The following is a 12241-nucleotide window of genomic DNA, read 5'->3' as shown; positions in this document are numbered from 1 at the left end:
GTTTATAGGTGTGACACATTGTTATCTCTATGCACAGAACAACAGACAAACAAGGTCTGTGTACACATTGATTGCTGTAAACAACAATGCAACACTCGCAAAGGCAGGCTGGTTTCAGAGGAGAGCGATTTCCCACTAACTTCTATGCAAATTATATTTTTTATATGTATTGAATCATCAACTTAAAGTTTTATAAACACAATTTGCTGGATACGTAATTCTACATTATATATATAATATTTTCTTAGCATTTCATTTTTAATAAGACTTTGAAAGGCGGCAATTGTTTTTGTATTTACAGTTTCTTTGTACAGACTATTCCATGTGTTAGTCCATATAACTTAAAATGTTTTTTTTTCCGTCTGTCACCTTCTGTGTGGTACAAATAACCTTTTGATGTCAACTAAAAACACACTTCTGGATTATCTTCATAAAAACAAGAAGTTGTGGTCTTTCTAAATAGCACAGTGGAGGTGCTCACAAACTAAACCCAGTATCGGTGTAGCGGTCCCCGGTGGCCTAACTGGACAATCACAGATTTCCTGACATCAGAAGTTCAGATGGCCTCTGGAAGAAAGATGAAGGTTTTACTATCAGACAAAGCAACCAAGATTTTTACATTTAGATTCAAATTGCAAATATACAAAGAAGGATGTTTAGCTCAAACTCTCTGGGGTTTTATACAGGCTGAAAAGTTAAAGTAGAAACTTAAATAAATGCCTTAGTAATAGATTCTTTTGTTAAATGCTTATCTCACTTCTAATGCAAATTTTGTATTTTAAATGACAAAAACATTCATTTTTTATGAGAAAACGAATCTTATTTAACAAATCTGCATTGCTGTGCTGAAACGGTAAAATGTGAACTTAAAAGTCTTTTGAAAGTCTTAGACTTGAATAAAGGTTAAAAACCCTGCACATAAGGCTTTCTGCCTTTCAACAAATCAATGTTTCATGAAAGTTTTCCTCATGTTTTCACTGTTTTTTTGGCATCTATGAAGGAACCATGGCATCATGGACACACATGTATTGTTCATGCTGCAGGGAAGCTTGAAAACTTCAGTTTCGAATGGGTTTTGACTGAGCAGCTGATTCCTCTCTGTGACGTTGTGCGGTCTGCTTTGTGGCGGAGTGGTTGTATATTCTCAACACTTCCACTTTCCTGTAAAATGGAACAGCCAAACTTCCGACTGGAATGACGTTTCCTGGAACGTCTGAGTGCCAGTTCTGTCACTTTATCCCTCTTGAAACTTGTCAGAAAGACCTGTGTGGTTTTGCAAATGTTGGTACATGGATTCACTTTGTCTTGGCGTTAAATTTTATATGAAAACATTTTAAATTTTCACTCACTCACTTGTCTAGAGTTTCACAAGCTGATTAGTCAGTTGTTTTTTTGTCATGCCCCATAAATTATGAATAAAATCCCCCAGATTTAATATTCCCCCCTCCTGCCACACTTCCCTGCTTGTTAATTAATCAGTCGATGTGTCTGTTCTTTGAAATCACACATGGATGACATTGTGGGGTTGCTAAATGACTGAGTGACAGTATTTTTTGCTTTAGTGCCCCTAACCCCCCCCTTCATTGGACGCCTCTGTCTCAACTGGAAAAGAACCGCAGCAGAACTCCTCTGCTGCCCGAGCCCACAGCCATTGACATGCTGTGTGAGCAGCTCAAGGTGACAAACATTCACAAACCCATCTTGTTGCTTGTCTTGAACCCATAGATACGAAAATATGCAAGAACTTTAACACTTTTAAGACCTAGATATTGCAATTTTTCTGTGTGCTCCACAGGAGAAACTGTCCTTCCACAGACACAGCATCCAGTGGGCTCCTCCTGGTCTGTATGTGGGCATCTTGAAGCTGTGCAGCTCAGTAGAGCAGATCAGAGTGCTGGTGCCTCAGAGGATACCTAATCTACTCTGCCACACACGGGTCAGACACAACGCCCACGTGACCAGGTAACAAAGTAAAGCACTTTAGTGATTCCTAAAGTAGGATCAAATTATAATCAAAATGTGATACTTGTTAGATAAATGGTGTAAAATTATATACCTTAATTACTGTCCAAAGCACTTTTTGCACACACACATTCACACACAGTTGGGGTGTCCTGTTCAAGGACATTTTGACAAATGGGTAAAGTGGGAAGTGAACCTCCAACCTTCTGATCAGAAGCCGTCTGCTCTACCTCTGCTCAAAAACCCCCCACTCCTGGATGAATGTGGGATACGCTAGGCTGATGCTTGTGCTTTTCCATTCCCTGTGTGACAGAGAGGAGTGGGAGTGGCTCCAGAGTCATGTTTACACAGCACAGAGCGGTGGCGTTCAGAACCTGTTGAGCGATGAAGAGGAGAGCTTTGCGGAGAACGGCGCTCTGATGGACTTTGTCAGGTGTCTGAGATCAGCCGTCACACTTCTCCTGACAAAGCTCAACATCCCCCTCTACAGGGTAAAGAGAGCCGAGACGTGACGCCTCTGGGCACATCGCTGTGCAATAAAACCTGAGCACCTTCACTAGAAAGAAATATTCCTCCATGTTTGTAAAGCTCTGCACATTTCTCCATGCTGTCTTGCCGGCAGGCGTATCAGTATGGCGTCTACACCCGGGAGCTGCTGCAGTTTGATGAAAAGTTGTCCATGCTACTGCTCCTGCCTCCCAGTGAGGACTTCAGTTCAAGTTATTGGCCTCTAGTGGGGACCAAGGAGCCCGGTCTCACCATGCCTCTTCAGATCTTTGAGCTGGGTAAGGGGGGAATGTAATTACACCCTGTTTGGCTCCTCTGTGGGGCTCCTCTGAACCTCAAAGACAGCTAAAATATCTCTTTTTGTGTATGAAAGTCATTATTACAGGGGAAAAAGGAAAAGCCATCTCCTCACATCACAAATAAAAATAATTAGTTTTAAAAACATCAAATGAAATCAAAGTATCACATCTTAACCATTTTGATGAATAAGTTCTACAAAGCAAACGGGGAAACAGCAGAGAAGCTCCTTTGATGTGTTTATTGCAACACTGATCCATTTTTTAATCCAAGGAGTTTTATTTTTATTTTTTAAATTGGACACTGACTGTGCAATTAAAGAGTATTCATGAGTTCTGGGGATTTGATGTACCGATTCCTTGTCTGACTCAATAACCAGTTCACTTCTGGACCTACGAGCGGGATTTCCTCAGCCAGTACTGCCAGGCCTGGGTGAGGCTGGAGCTGGACTCTCACCTGGCTCAGCAGGCCCTGCGGGAGGCGCTGGACACCAAGGAAGTGCAGGAAGCTCGAGAGCGGCTGAACAATGTCACAGATCTTTCCCAAGTAAATACACTTTCAAAACTATTAGGGAAAAAGAATACTTATTTCAAAAGAACTTGTAGAAAACTAGTAATCAAAGAGGATGTTTGATCTGAGTTGACACGCTTTTCTATTATTCTCGGTTCTTTAGCGTCTAGAAGTGGTGTGGAGGGATGCCCGCTGGATAATGGACTGTCTGCAGTGTGTCCGGTCCAAGCAGTGGGTGGGGGCCGTGCCCCTTGGTCTGGTGATGGGAGGTGACCCCCCACCCTGTCCTGAAGGTGAGGAAGAGAGTTTGACATCCCGGCTGACGTGGCCTCGTCGGATCCAAGCTCAAAGATCCATCACAGGTAGAGTAACCGTACATGTGTAGGTACACATTTTTACAGCATAAATCATCCACCGATATGTTCTGCTCACTGTTTGCCTTTACAGTCACCAAGGTTTGCTCTTATTAGCAAAACTCAGAGTGGGACTTCAAAATAATTCAAATGAATTGTAAACAACTTTTTAAAAAACAACTTTTTAAAATTAAGATTTTAGATTTAAAATTAAAAACAAAGATGCATGAAGTTGGTAGTAGAGGGAATTATGATTATGCCAAATTGGCATCATAAAGACAAAAGTTTGACTCCCATGTTTTAGGGAACCAAATTCAACTTATAATCTGTCTTTTTCGACATTGGTCTTTCAGTATCCACTTGCCAAACTTGTATGTAATGACGGTATAGATGGTGGTTTCTGTCATAAAAGTTCAAACATGAAGCTGCAGTTAACCCTTGTTTTCTGGGTTCAAATATTGCAATAGAATTCCCTGCTTAGCTAAGTTGATGATCAGTTATTAATAACACAATTTGCTAAGGAAGGAAGGAAGGAAGGAAGGAAGGAAGAGGAAGGAAGGAAGGAAGGAAGGAAGGAAGGAAGGAAGGAAGGAAGGAAGGAAGGAAGGAAGGAAGGAAGGAAGGAAGGAAGGAAGGAAGGAAGGAAGGAAGGAAGGAAGGAAGGAAGCAAGCCATCAGGGTGCCAAAGTGCTTTACAATAAAAAAGAGCAATTGAAATAAATATTTTAAATTGAGCATATGAAGAACAGAAATAAAAAACAAAAGCACAAAATTACATTGATTTAAAAGTTTGGTCATTTTAATCTCTAAATTTTGGTCCTTAAACTTATTTCTCAGAAATCATTAGCTTTGAGCTCCATCGCTTTTCTGATGCATTTTACAAGTGAAAACTGCTGTTGCAAGGAAGCAGAAGAAAGTTTTAGGGCCATGCAAATTGTTCTGAGAAATGATCACAAAGGTTTTCTGACAGAAAATGCTCAAAGTCCTTTTTCCACCTTTAACCTTCTGTTTCTTGTTGTAGATACATCCTACGGTGGGCCTCCACGCCACAATGGCACAGCCTCTGAGGCAGGAATCCCAGCTGTTCCTGGGGATGCTGCTCTGGTGCTGATGGAAGGGGTTGTAAAGGGAGGTTACCCAGTAGACACAGAGTCGGGTTTGGAGCTTGCTGCTGTCCCGCAGCTGGAAACTGGATACTCCCTTCTGGACATGCAGGGGTCTTACAGCAGCAGCTTTCCCTCCAGCATCACTGACGTCCTTCAGCCCATGGAGATGGCAGAGTTGGTGGACATTTTACCTGCTCTGAGCCTCATCAAGGATGAAGACAATGCCTCATCTACCCCATCTGTGATGGATGTGTTGGAGAGTTTTGGTCTGGGGATTGGGGAAAACAGCACCTCCTTTAACTTTGGGGGTTCAGACTTGAATGATCAGGAGGGAGGCCTGAGCAGCGACTCCAGTTTGAGTGAGACCTGCTCCGAGAGTACAGTGTTGCAGGAGAAAGAAGTGATAACCGCCTCTAAAAATGAAACATCATATCGGAGCGCGGACTTTCCTCCAGAGGCTGCAGAGACACAAGCTCCAAGTAAAGGAACATTTCTAACGAGGAACCAGGTGGAGTGGGACAAACCTTCAAACAGTTCATCATGATGTTAACTTAAATGCCTGCATGACTCAACTTTTTCTGGTTTAAATCATCTGCAGGGCATGGTTAATTAAACCCTACTTAACTCATGTGTTTCTTTTCTTCATGGAGTGAAAAGTTGAAAATCGAATGACAACTAGGTGCAGCCCTAAGACATCCTTACAGACAAATATATTATGAAATGAGGGGAAACGACTAGTTTTGCACATATCTGTGTTTATTTGTTGTTGGTTTTTATATAATGCAGCTAACTAGGTCTTTTAAGATGAAGATAAGCTAAAGTAGATACGGTTGCTTAAAAATCTGCTCACTACTGCAAAGAGTCCCTTTGCTGCTTCCTTGTGCTGTAACAAACTCATCAAAATCCCATTTCTATCTAATAAAAGTTCATTTTTCAGTCTGGTCTATATGTGAGTTACTAAAGGATGATGACTGGTGCACCTGTGTCGGTTTGATTAGCTGTCAGCAACAGTCAGGCTTCATGGATAAAATGTGGATGCTGCAAGAAAACTTCACTCTGTTTAGACGTTTGCTTCATCCCCCTGCTCTGAATCGTCATGCTCCCTGGGGGACTCGTACATCTCAAAGGGTCCGCAGAGAAAATTCTGAAGGAGGGAGCTTCAGAGATGCAGGAATATTTTACAGCAATGCCCAAAATATCTGAAAATATGAAAGCTTAGTCTTTTTTTCTGAGGGCATTAGTACAAAAAGAGGCATGTTGACAGACAAAAATGAAAATAAGAAGAGCAAAATGGTTCAAAATCCATTCATCTTCTGAATCCCTTTCAGATTTATGGGAGCCTGACCTTATGACTGTTAGGCAAAGGTGGGGTACACCCTGGAGAGGTTCCCAGTCTGAGACAGGTTTACACAACCACTACAAAAGGCCAAAGCTCAACATTCTATAATTTAAAAAACAAAACTCAAAATGTAAACTACACTGAATGTTCAGTTTTGTTGCCAAAACACAATTGATATAGTTTACAGTAGCTTCACATTGTGTGAAATAATTACTTTATTTTTTTTTAGCTTGTAAAACATAATGTTAAACATTTTCGCTAACGCTGCAGATTTCTTAGATTTTTGTGTTTTGTTTTGTTTTATTTTGGTGACAGATTTTTAGAGTTTGATTGTTTGGAGGCCAAATGCAGCTCTTTTTACTTTTTTTGGAATTTGGATGTAATAGGGGTAAAATGACTAATCGAATAATTGATGAATCAACCAGATTCCTCAACCAGATTGACTTGTCAGAGGTGAGTTGTTTATCAAATTGACCTATACCATTTTAAAATCATTTCAACATGAAAAAAGTCTATTATAATTGATTTTGGATTAAAAAAACATTTGGATTGAGACACAGTACATGTATTTTACTGTAATGTAAAAATGCACAAGTCCATCGAAGCGGACAACACACATGTGATGCTGCAAAACATTATCAAGCCATTATTCCAGTCCAAGGTGTGGAAACACTTTTTTTTCCTCTTTTTTTCTTCTTCCGTCTCTTCTAACTTGTTCTGTCCAACAACTGAGCAAACAGATTAGAGCTGAAAGCCTTTTGCGTTGGAGAGGTTTTACTATCACAAAAAGAGGTTATAGAACTTTAGAAGCCAGAGTTGCATTAACCCCTTTTTGTTGTATTTTTTTTATTTATTCGTTATATTTAGTGTGTGTGGGGAGGGAGAGGGAAAGAATGTGTGTGTGTGGGGGGGAGTAAAAGGAAGAAAGGTGAAAAGGTGGGGGACACAAGCACTGATTTGGATAAGTTATTATTTTAAGCTGTAACAATTATACCAGATCTGCTGGAAAGACAAATATTACATCAAAGGTGAAAATCTGGCACGAAGATGAGCGGAAAATATCTGTCCATCAATACACTGTGGGCTAGGAGGAGGGATGAAGCAGACAGGGGGCAGTGTGCACGTGCACGTGGGGGTGGAGATACATGCATGCTGCCGACGTGAACCGTGTGTTCATAAAGGGAGCCAGATCCTACCCAGCCAGACCAGCCAGACCAGGAGAGGGGAGGAGAGCCCCCCAGGCCAGGAGCCCCCCCAGCATCCGGACCCAGGCAGACCGGGGGGGGGGGGGGGGGACCGCCCACCCAACCAGCTAGGGGCAGAGAACGCCCCCCTACAGGGGCCCCCCAACGCCCAGAGGCATACGCGAACCCGGCGTCCGGCCCCCAGGGCACAGGACAGGAGCGCTTAGCCGTACCAGGCGGCAGCCATGGGGGCCACCGGGCGCCGGACACCGAGACAAGGGCCAAGGACGAAGCCAGGGCCCTCAGAACCCATGAGCCGCCCACCACCCGACCGGCGCCCCGTCTCCGCAAGCCAGCCCCGGCACGCGACCTGAGCAACCCAGAGATCGCCACGCACCCACAGCCACCCCCCATAACCCTACACACTACAACCCCCCCTCCCCCCCCTCCCCCGCCATAATATCTGAGCCCCCCTCCCCAACCCTCTAGTGCACTCCTCTCTGTGATGGGGAGGGAAAGCCCCAGAGGGTCCCAGCGAGCCAGCCCCGAGGTCCGTCCCACCCATGCACTCACGCACACATACTCAAAATCATCTGGTTACCCCCCCACCCCCCGCCGCCACGCAGTAACCTCCCCCCCCCCAGCCGATCGACCCCCAGCGCCGTATGCCCGACCATCACCGCAGCCGACAGGATACCCATAAACAAAGTGTGGAAACACTTTGAATAAAGACATGTAACCATACAGTGGGGTAGAATGTTCTAATAATGTTCTGTTTACATTATTTTGATGTGGAAAAACAACAGTGGGCTAAACTATATTAAACTAAAGTGTAAATGCATTTGTCATTAATTCTTGTTTATTTCTTTGTTTGTAGACATATTCAATTTACACTTGATTATCTTGAAAGAAATACAAGGAATCTGTAAATTTTTACCAAGCCGAAAGAGAAACAACAACACTGTTCAGTATCCAGGTATTTATCTCTGAGTCACACTGGTTGAATTTTTGGCTAAAGATGTTCTGGATCCATTTTAGGTCAGCGAATCGGATCGTTCAAAATGAACTGACTGTAAATCCTTCTGTCATCCACAAATTATGAAATGAAACAAATCATAATTTAAATGAATCGTTACATGCCTGATATATGAACATATTTTTACTGTTGTTTGTTACAAAAATATATTTTGTGTGTGAATTTTAAGCGTCTTAGCCCTTGTGCTATCTTAGATGACCCCACCCTACATTGACGTGTTCTCCCTACCTTGACAAAGGTGGATAAAGGTGGAAAGATATTATGTAATCCATGGACACCAGTGAAGATCACAAATCATTGAAGATGACCCAACTCCCAATGTTAAAGTGCCTAGGATAGCACAAGGGTTACTTCAGCAGAATAACTGTTGAATTGTGGAGGAAGAAAGAAAATTACAATTATATAAAACAATTTACATTTTGCTTCAATTGAAGAGAAAAAGATCATAAATAAGAAGATCAGCTCTGTGGTCACCATCCGTGTCTTTGGAGAAAACAGTTTCTCTTCAGAGCCTCATCACACTGACTTACAGGAGTCCCAGCAGGCGGTCCAAACAGCCAAAGTCAAAGAACTGAGGGAGAGATCATTTCTCAGCTGGAACAGCTGCTCTTTCAGAAAGAAAGGTTTTCACAGGGCCAAAGAAGAAAGTCAAACACAGGAGGGTCAAACTGAACAATCTGACCTCCAAAGCATTCTGGGAAAGTGTTCAGGAGAAACTTTGTGAAATGCAACAAGAAATAAATCTGGCTTCCAGATGGAGTGAGATGAGAAAGCGAAAAAGACTGCACAGTTACAAAGGAGATTTCCATTCCAAGAAAGCTTTAAGAAGAAATCACAGCAGTGACAGAGGAGAAAAGACACAGAGAAGAGATCCTGGAGCCCAAGGACAAGCTTGGTCCCCAGAAGGACACGGTAATAAAAAGAGACATCCAGAGCAAGAGCAGAGCATTCAGCTTCAAGGAATGCAGACACATCTTTTATCCTACAATAATGTTTCTTGTGACTTTAGAGCTTAGAATAAAAAACAAAAAGAAACAATTTTCTTGTTTCAGAAGCTCAACAAGAGAAATAAAAAAATCAAGAAGCAACTGAAAACCGCCACAGCTGATAATGAACTCTTCTGTCTTCTTGAAGGAACTGAAAAAAAGTCTAACGTTTAAAGCAACATTACATTTCAGATTCTCCAGTATGCTCAACAACTATGTACAAAAAATCCACTACAAAACTAGTTTTACTGTGTACAAAAACATCTGATTTAGTTAATGTTGGCTTGATTGTTGACTTGCAGCCCAACAACAGAACTGTTTCATGCAGAGAAGATAGAACAAACAAAAAAACTTCAAAGATTTATTTTTAAGAAGCAATTTAATGTTTTACAGTTAAATTTCACCTCTTACAAAAAAATCAATGTTATATTGATCCATGCAGCTAAAGAACTTTCATCAACCAGAAATTAGGAATCATTGACATTTGTGGTTGCTGCTTCAGAGACAGTTGATCACAATCAGGTGAAGAAAATGCCAGACTGCTGGAGTTCCAAGTTTTCAGAGCATTTGGTTTAAACAATTAAATGCATTGGTCAATGATTACTTAAAAAGATAACACATATTCCTGATCTTATTTGATTTAAAAAATATATTTAGAGTGTAAATGAAATTTTAGTGATGGGGGAACTTTTTTGAAAAACTGCCCTTTATAGAAAAACAATTGTATTTCATAGTTATTAGATTAGATTAGATTAGATTAGATTAGATTAGATTTGTTTATTAATCCTACGAATGGGAAATTTCCTTGTCACAGTAGCATGGAGTTTGGCACAAGTATGTACAGACAGTAATTAACAAATTAACATTTTTGAAAGAATATATACAAAAATAACAGTGTTCTGAAAAAATTAAACGGGGAAAGAGATTTGCGAGAACATAGAGTCATGTTTCCATTTTTGGAAAGCCCAGCAGCCTTTTTTTAATACCTTTTAATTATCAATTACGTAATTTCAATGAAATTAAATAAAACATTTTCCAAATGTTAAACATACATATGTAACTCACAACCGTTCATTATAAAAGCCAACGAACTAAGACAGAAAAATTACAAGTACCGGTACTGATTTGCGTCTCGCAGACTTTACTGACCTCTAGTGGTCAATGTTATAAACTACAAGACCACAACAACGATGTTAAATAATCTAAAAAATATGTAACAATTTATCCATCATAAAACATTTCTCTTAGGGTTTTTTTATGTTATTTTTTGTCGCATTTCTTTTTAATTAATTTTTTTAACGGCTTTATAAGGTGCGTCATCCATGCAGTGTGGCTCCTTGGACAGCAGCTGCGCATTCATGCGCTCTGAGCTTTGCTAGATTTGCAATCATTTTAACGCACAGAGGCATATCTGAACATATAGAATTCATAGACGGAGTTTCCTCCACCTGAAAATCAAAAATCAACATAAGTCAGAGTTTTTTTTTCTAACAGGATGTCCTCTGTAACTGCTGAGTCACCTGAAGGTATGTTACGCAGCAGCTTTTCAGCTATGAAATAATCATCCATTCTTAAATGCACTGAAAGAATTGTGCTAAAATATAAAAACACAAACACACTTAATTCGGAATTTGAGCGTTTCTTTTGAAAATCTGTTTAGTTGGTGAAATAGTTGTAAAGCTTTGACATAAATGCACCCTTTCTGAATGTTTCGTACAGTCAGTGAAGCATCAGCATTCACAGAAGATGCTGAACCACTGAGGATCATTCTACTGGGCAGGACAGGCACGGGCAGAAGCTCTTCAGGGAACACCATCCTGGGCAGATCTGCATTCTGGGTGGAGGCTTCTCCTCGCTCCATCACCTTGAGGTGCAGAAGACAGACTGGGGAAGCAGGTGGGCGAACTGTGTCCGTCATCGACACCCCTGGGTTCCTCCACACTCACCTGTCTCCTGAAGAAGTGATGTCAGAGGTGGGCCTGTGCGTCTCCCTGTACCCTCCAGGACCTCACGTCTTCTTGGTGACTCTGCAGGTTGGAAGGTTTACTCAGCAGGAAATAGAGACCTTTGAATGGATAAAGTCCAGGTTTGGGCCGGAAGTCTTCAGGTTCACCGTTGTGCTGTTCACTTGGGGGGACCATCTGCAGGGAAAAAGTATTGAGGACTTCCTGGAGGAGAGTCAGGAGCTCCAGGAGTTTGTGAACAGCTGCTATGGAGGGTACCACATCTTTGATAATAGTGAGACAATGGATGCCTCTCAAGTCACTAAGCTTTTGAAGAAGATAGACAAAGTTGTGGCGGAGACTGAAGGTTTCTACAACATTGAGATGTTTAATGAAGCTGAGAGGACCTTAAAGGATGCACAGGTGAAAATCCTGGGAGGACGACACAGAGTGGCGTCATCTCCAAAAACAGATGAGCACGACGCAGACTATGAGAAGAGGAAAAAAGAGGAAGAGGAGGCTAGGAAGAGAGAGGAGCGGCTCTTCTGGTGTGAGCTGGTGTCCGCGCTAGGAAGAGGTGCTGCGGAGGGGGCGGGGTTAACAGGGAAGGACAAAGGAAAGGCGGGAAAGAAGGTGAAGGTGATGGAGAAGGCAGCAGCTCTGGCTGCATCCCCGCTTTCCATCAAGTCTGCAGCCAAGGTGGTGGGAGGAGCAGTGAGAGAAGGAAGTAAAGTGATAGTAAAGCACAAAAAAACCTTTTTGCACTGATACCTTCCAGAGAACAAACTTCACAACACATGTGGAAGAAAAAAATAACTTGACAGTTTTTTTTATTTAGTTTTAACACAGAGTCTACAAATCTGTACATCAGCACTTTAAAGAGAATGCTGTGAAAATACAACAGACTTGTGTGCGAGATTTGCACGAAGATGAATCTGCTTCAGATCCCAGAAAAAAAAAAACAGAACGAAAAAAAGTTAAATTTCAGGCATTTTATGTTATAATAAAGGAGTGCAAT

General features: G+C 41.6%; 2 protein-coding genes across 2 annotated transcripts in view; both read left to right on the top strand.

The window, feature by feature from the left end:
• LOC105354628 (ankyrin repeat and fibronectin type-III domain-containing protein 1) overlaps nucleotides 1-5671 on the top strand; it is a 31024-nt gene extending 25353 nt beyond the window's left edge. Inside the window, exons 13-19 of the mRNA XM_011478512.3 lie at nucleotides 1563-1677; nucleotides 1796-1962; nucleotides 2276-2453; nucleotides 2585-2747; nucleotides 3146-3312; nucleotides 3440-3638; nucleotides 4651-5671. Of these exons, the coding sequence (XP_011476814.1) occupies nucleotides 1563-1677; nucleotides 1796-1962; nucleotides 2276-2453; nucleotides 2585-2747; nucleotides 3146-3312; nucleotides 3440-3638; nucleotides 4651-5279 (1618 nt within the window). The 3' untranslated portion in view covers nucleotides 5280-5671. The remainder of the gene's footprint in view (nucleotides 1-1562; nucleotides 1678-1795; nucleotides 1963-2275; nucleotides 2454-2584; nucleotides 2748-3145; nucleotides 3313-3439; nucleotides 3639-4650) is intronic.
• A 4869-nt stretch (nucleotides 5672-10540) lies between these two features.
• LOC101172583 (GTPase IMAP family member 7-like) lies at nucleotides 10541-12185 on the top strand. The gene is made up of 2 exons (XM_011478699.3): nucleotides 10541-10806; nucleotides 11000-12185. Exons 1-2 carry the CDS (start codon nucleotides 10776-10778, stop codon nucleotides 11989-11991), a joined length of 1023 nt encoding a protein of 340 aa, XP_011477001.2. The 5' UTR covers nucleotides 10541-10775; the 3' UTR covers nucleotides 11992-12185.
• Nucleotides 12186-12241: the final 56 nt, after the last annotated feature.

This window comes from Oryzias latipes, chromosome 8, assembly GCF_002234675.1.
Source record: "Oryzias latipes chromosome 8, ASM223467v1".
NCBI classification, from domain to species: domain Eukaryota; kingdom Metazoa; phylum Chordata; class Actinopteri; order Beloniformes; family Adrianichthyidae; genus Oryzias; species Oryzias latipes.
The sequence above is the reverse complement of the archived record's forward strand: the minus strand, read 5'-3'. Positions and strand labels throughout refer to the sequence as shown.

What these genes read in the sequence shown, in the direction of transcription:
- LOC101172583 (XM_011478699.3), top strand. Translation starts at nt 10,776, where the DNA reads ATGTCCTCTGTAACTGCTGAGTCACCTGAAG. An exon ending in AACTGCTGAGTCACCTGAAG is followed by an intron (nt 10,807 to 10,999) that starts GTATGTTACGCA and finishes TGTTTCGTACAG; the next exon opens with TCAGTGAAGCATCAGCATTC.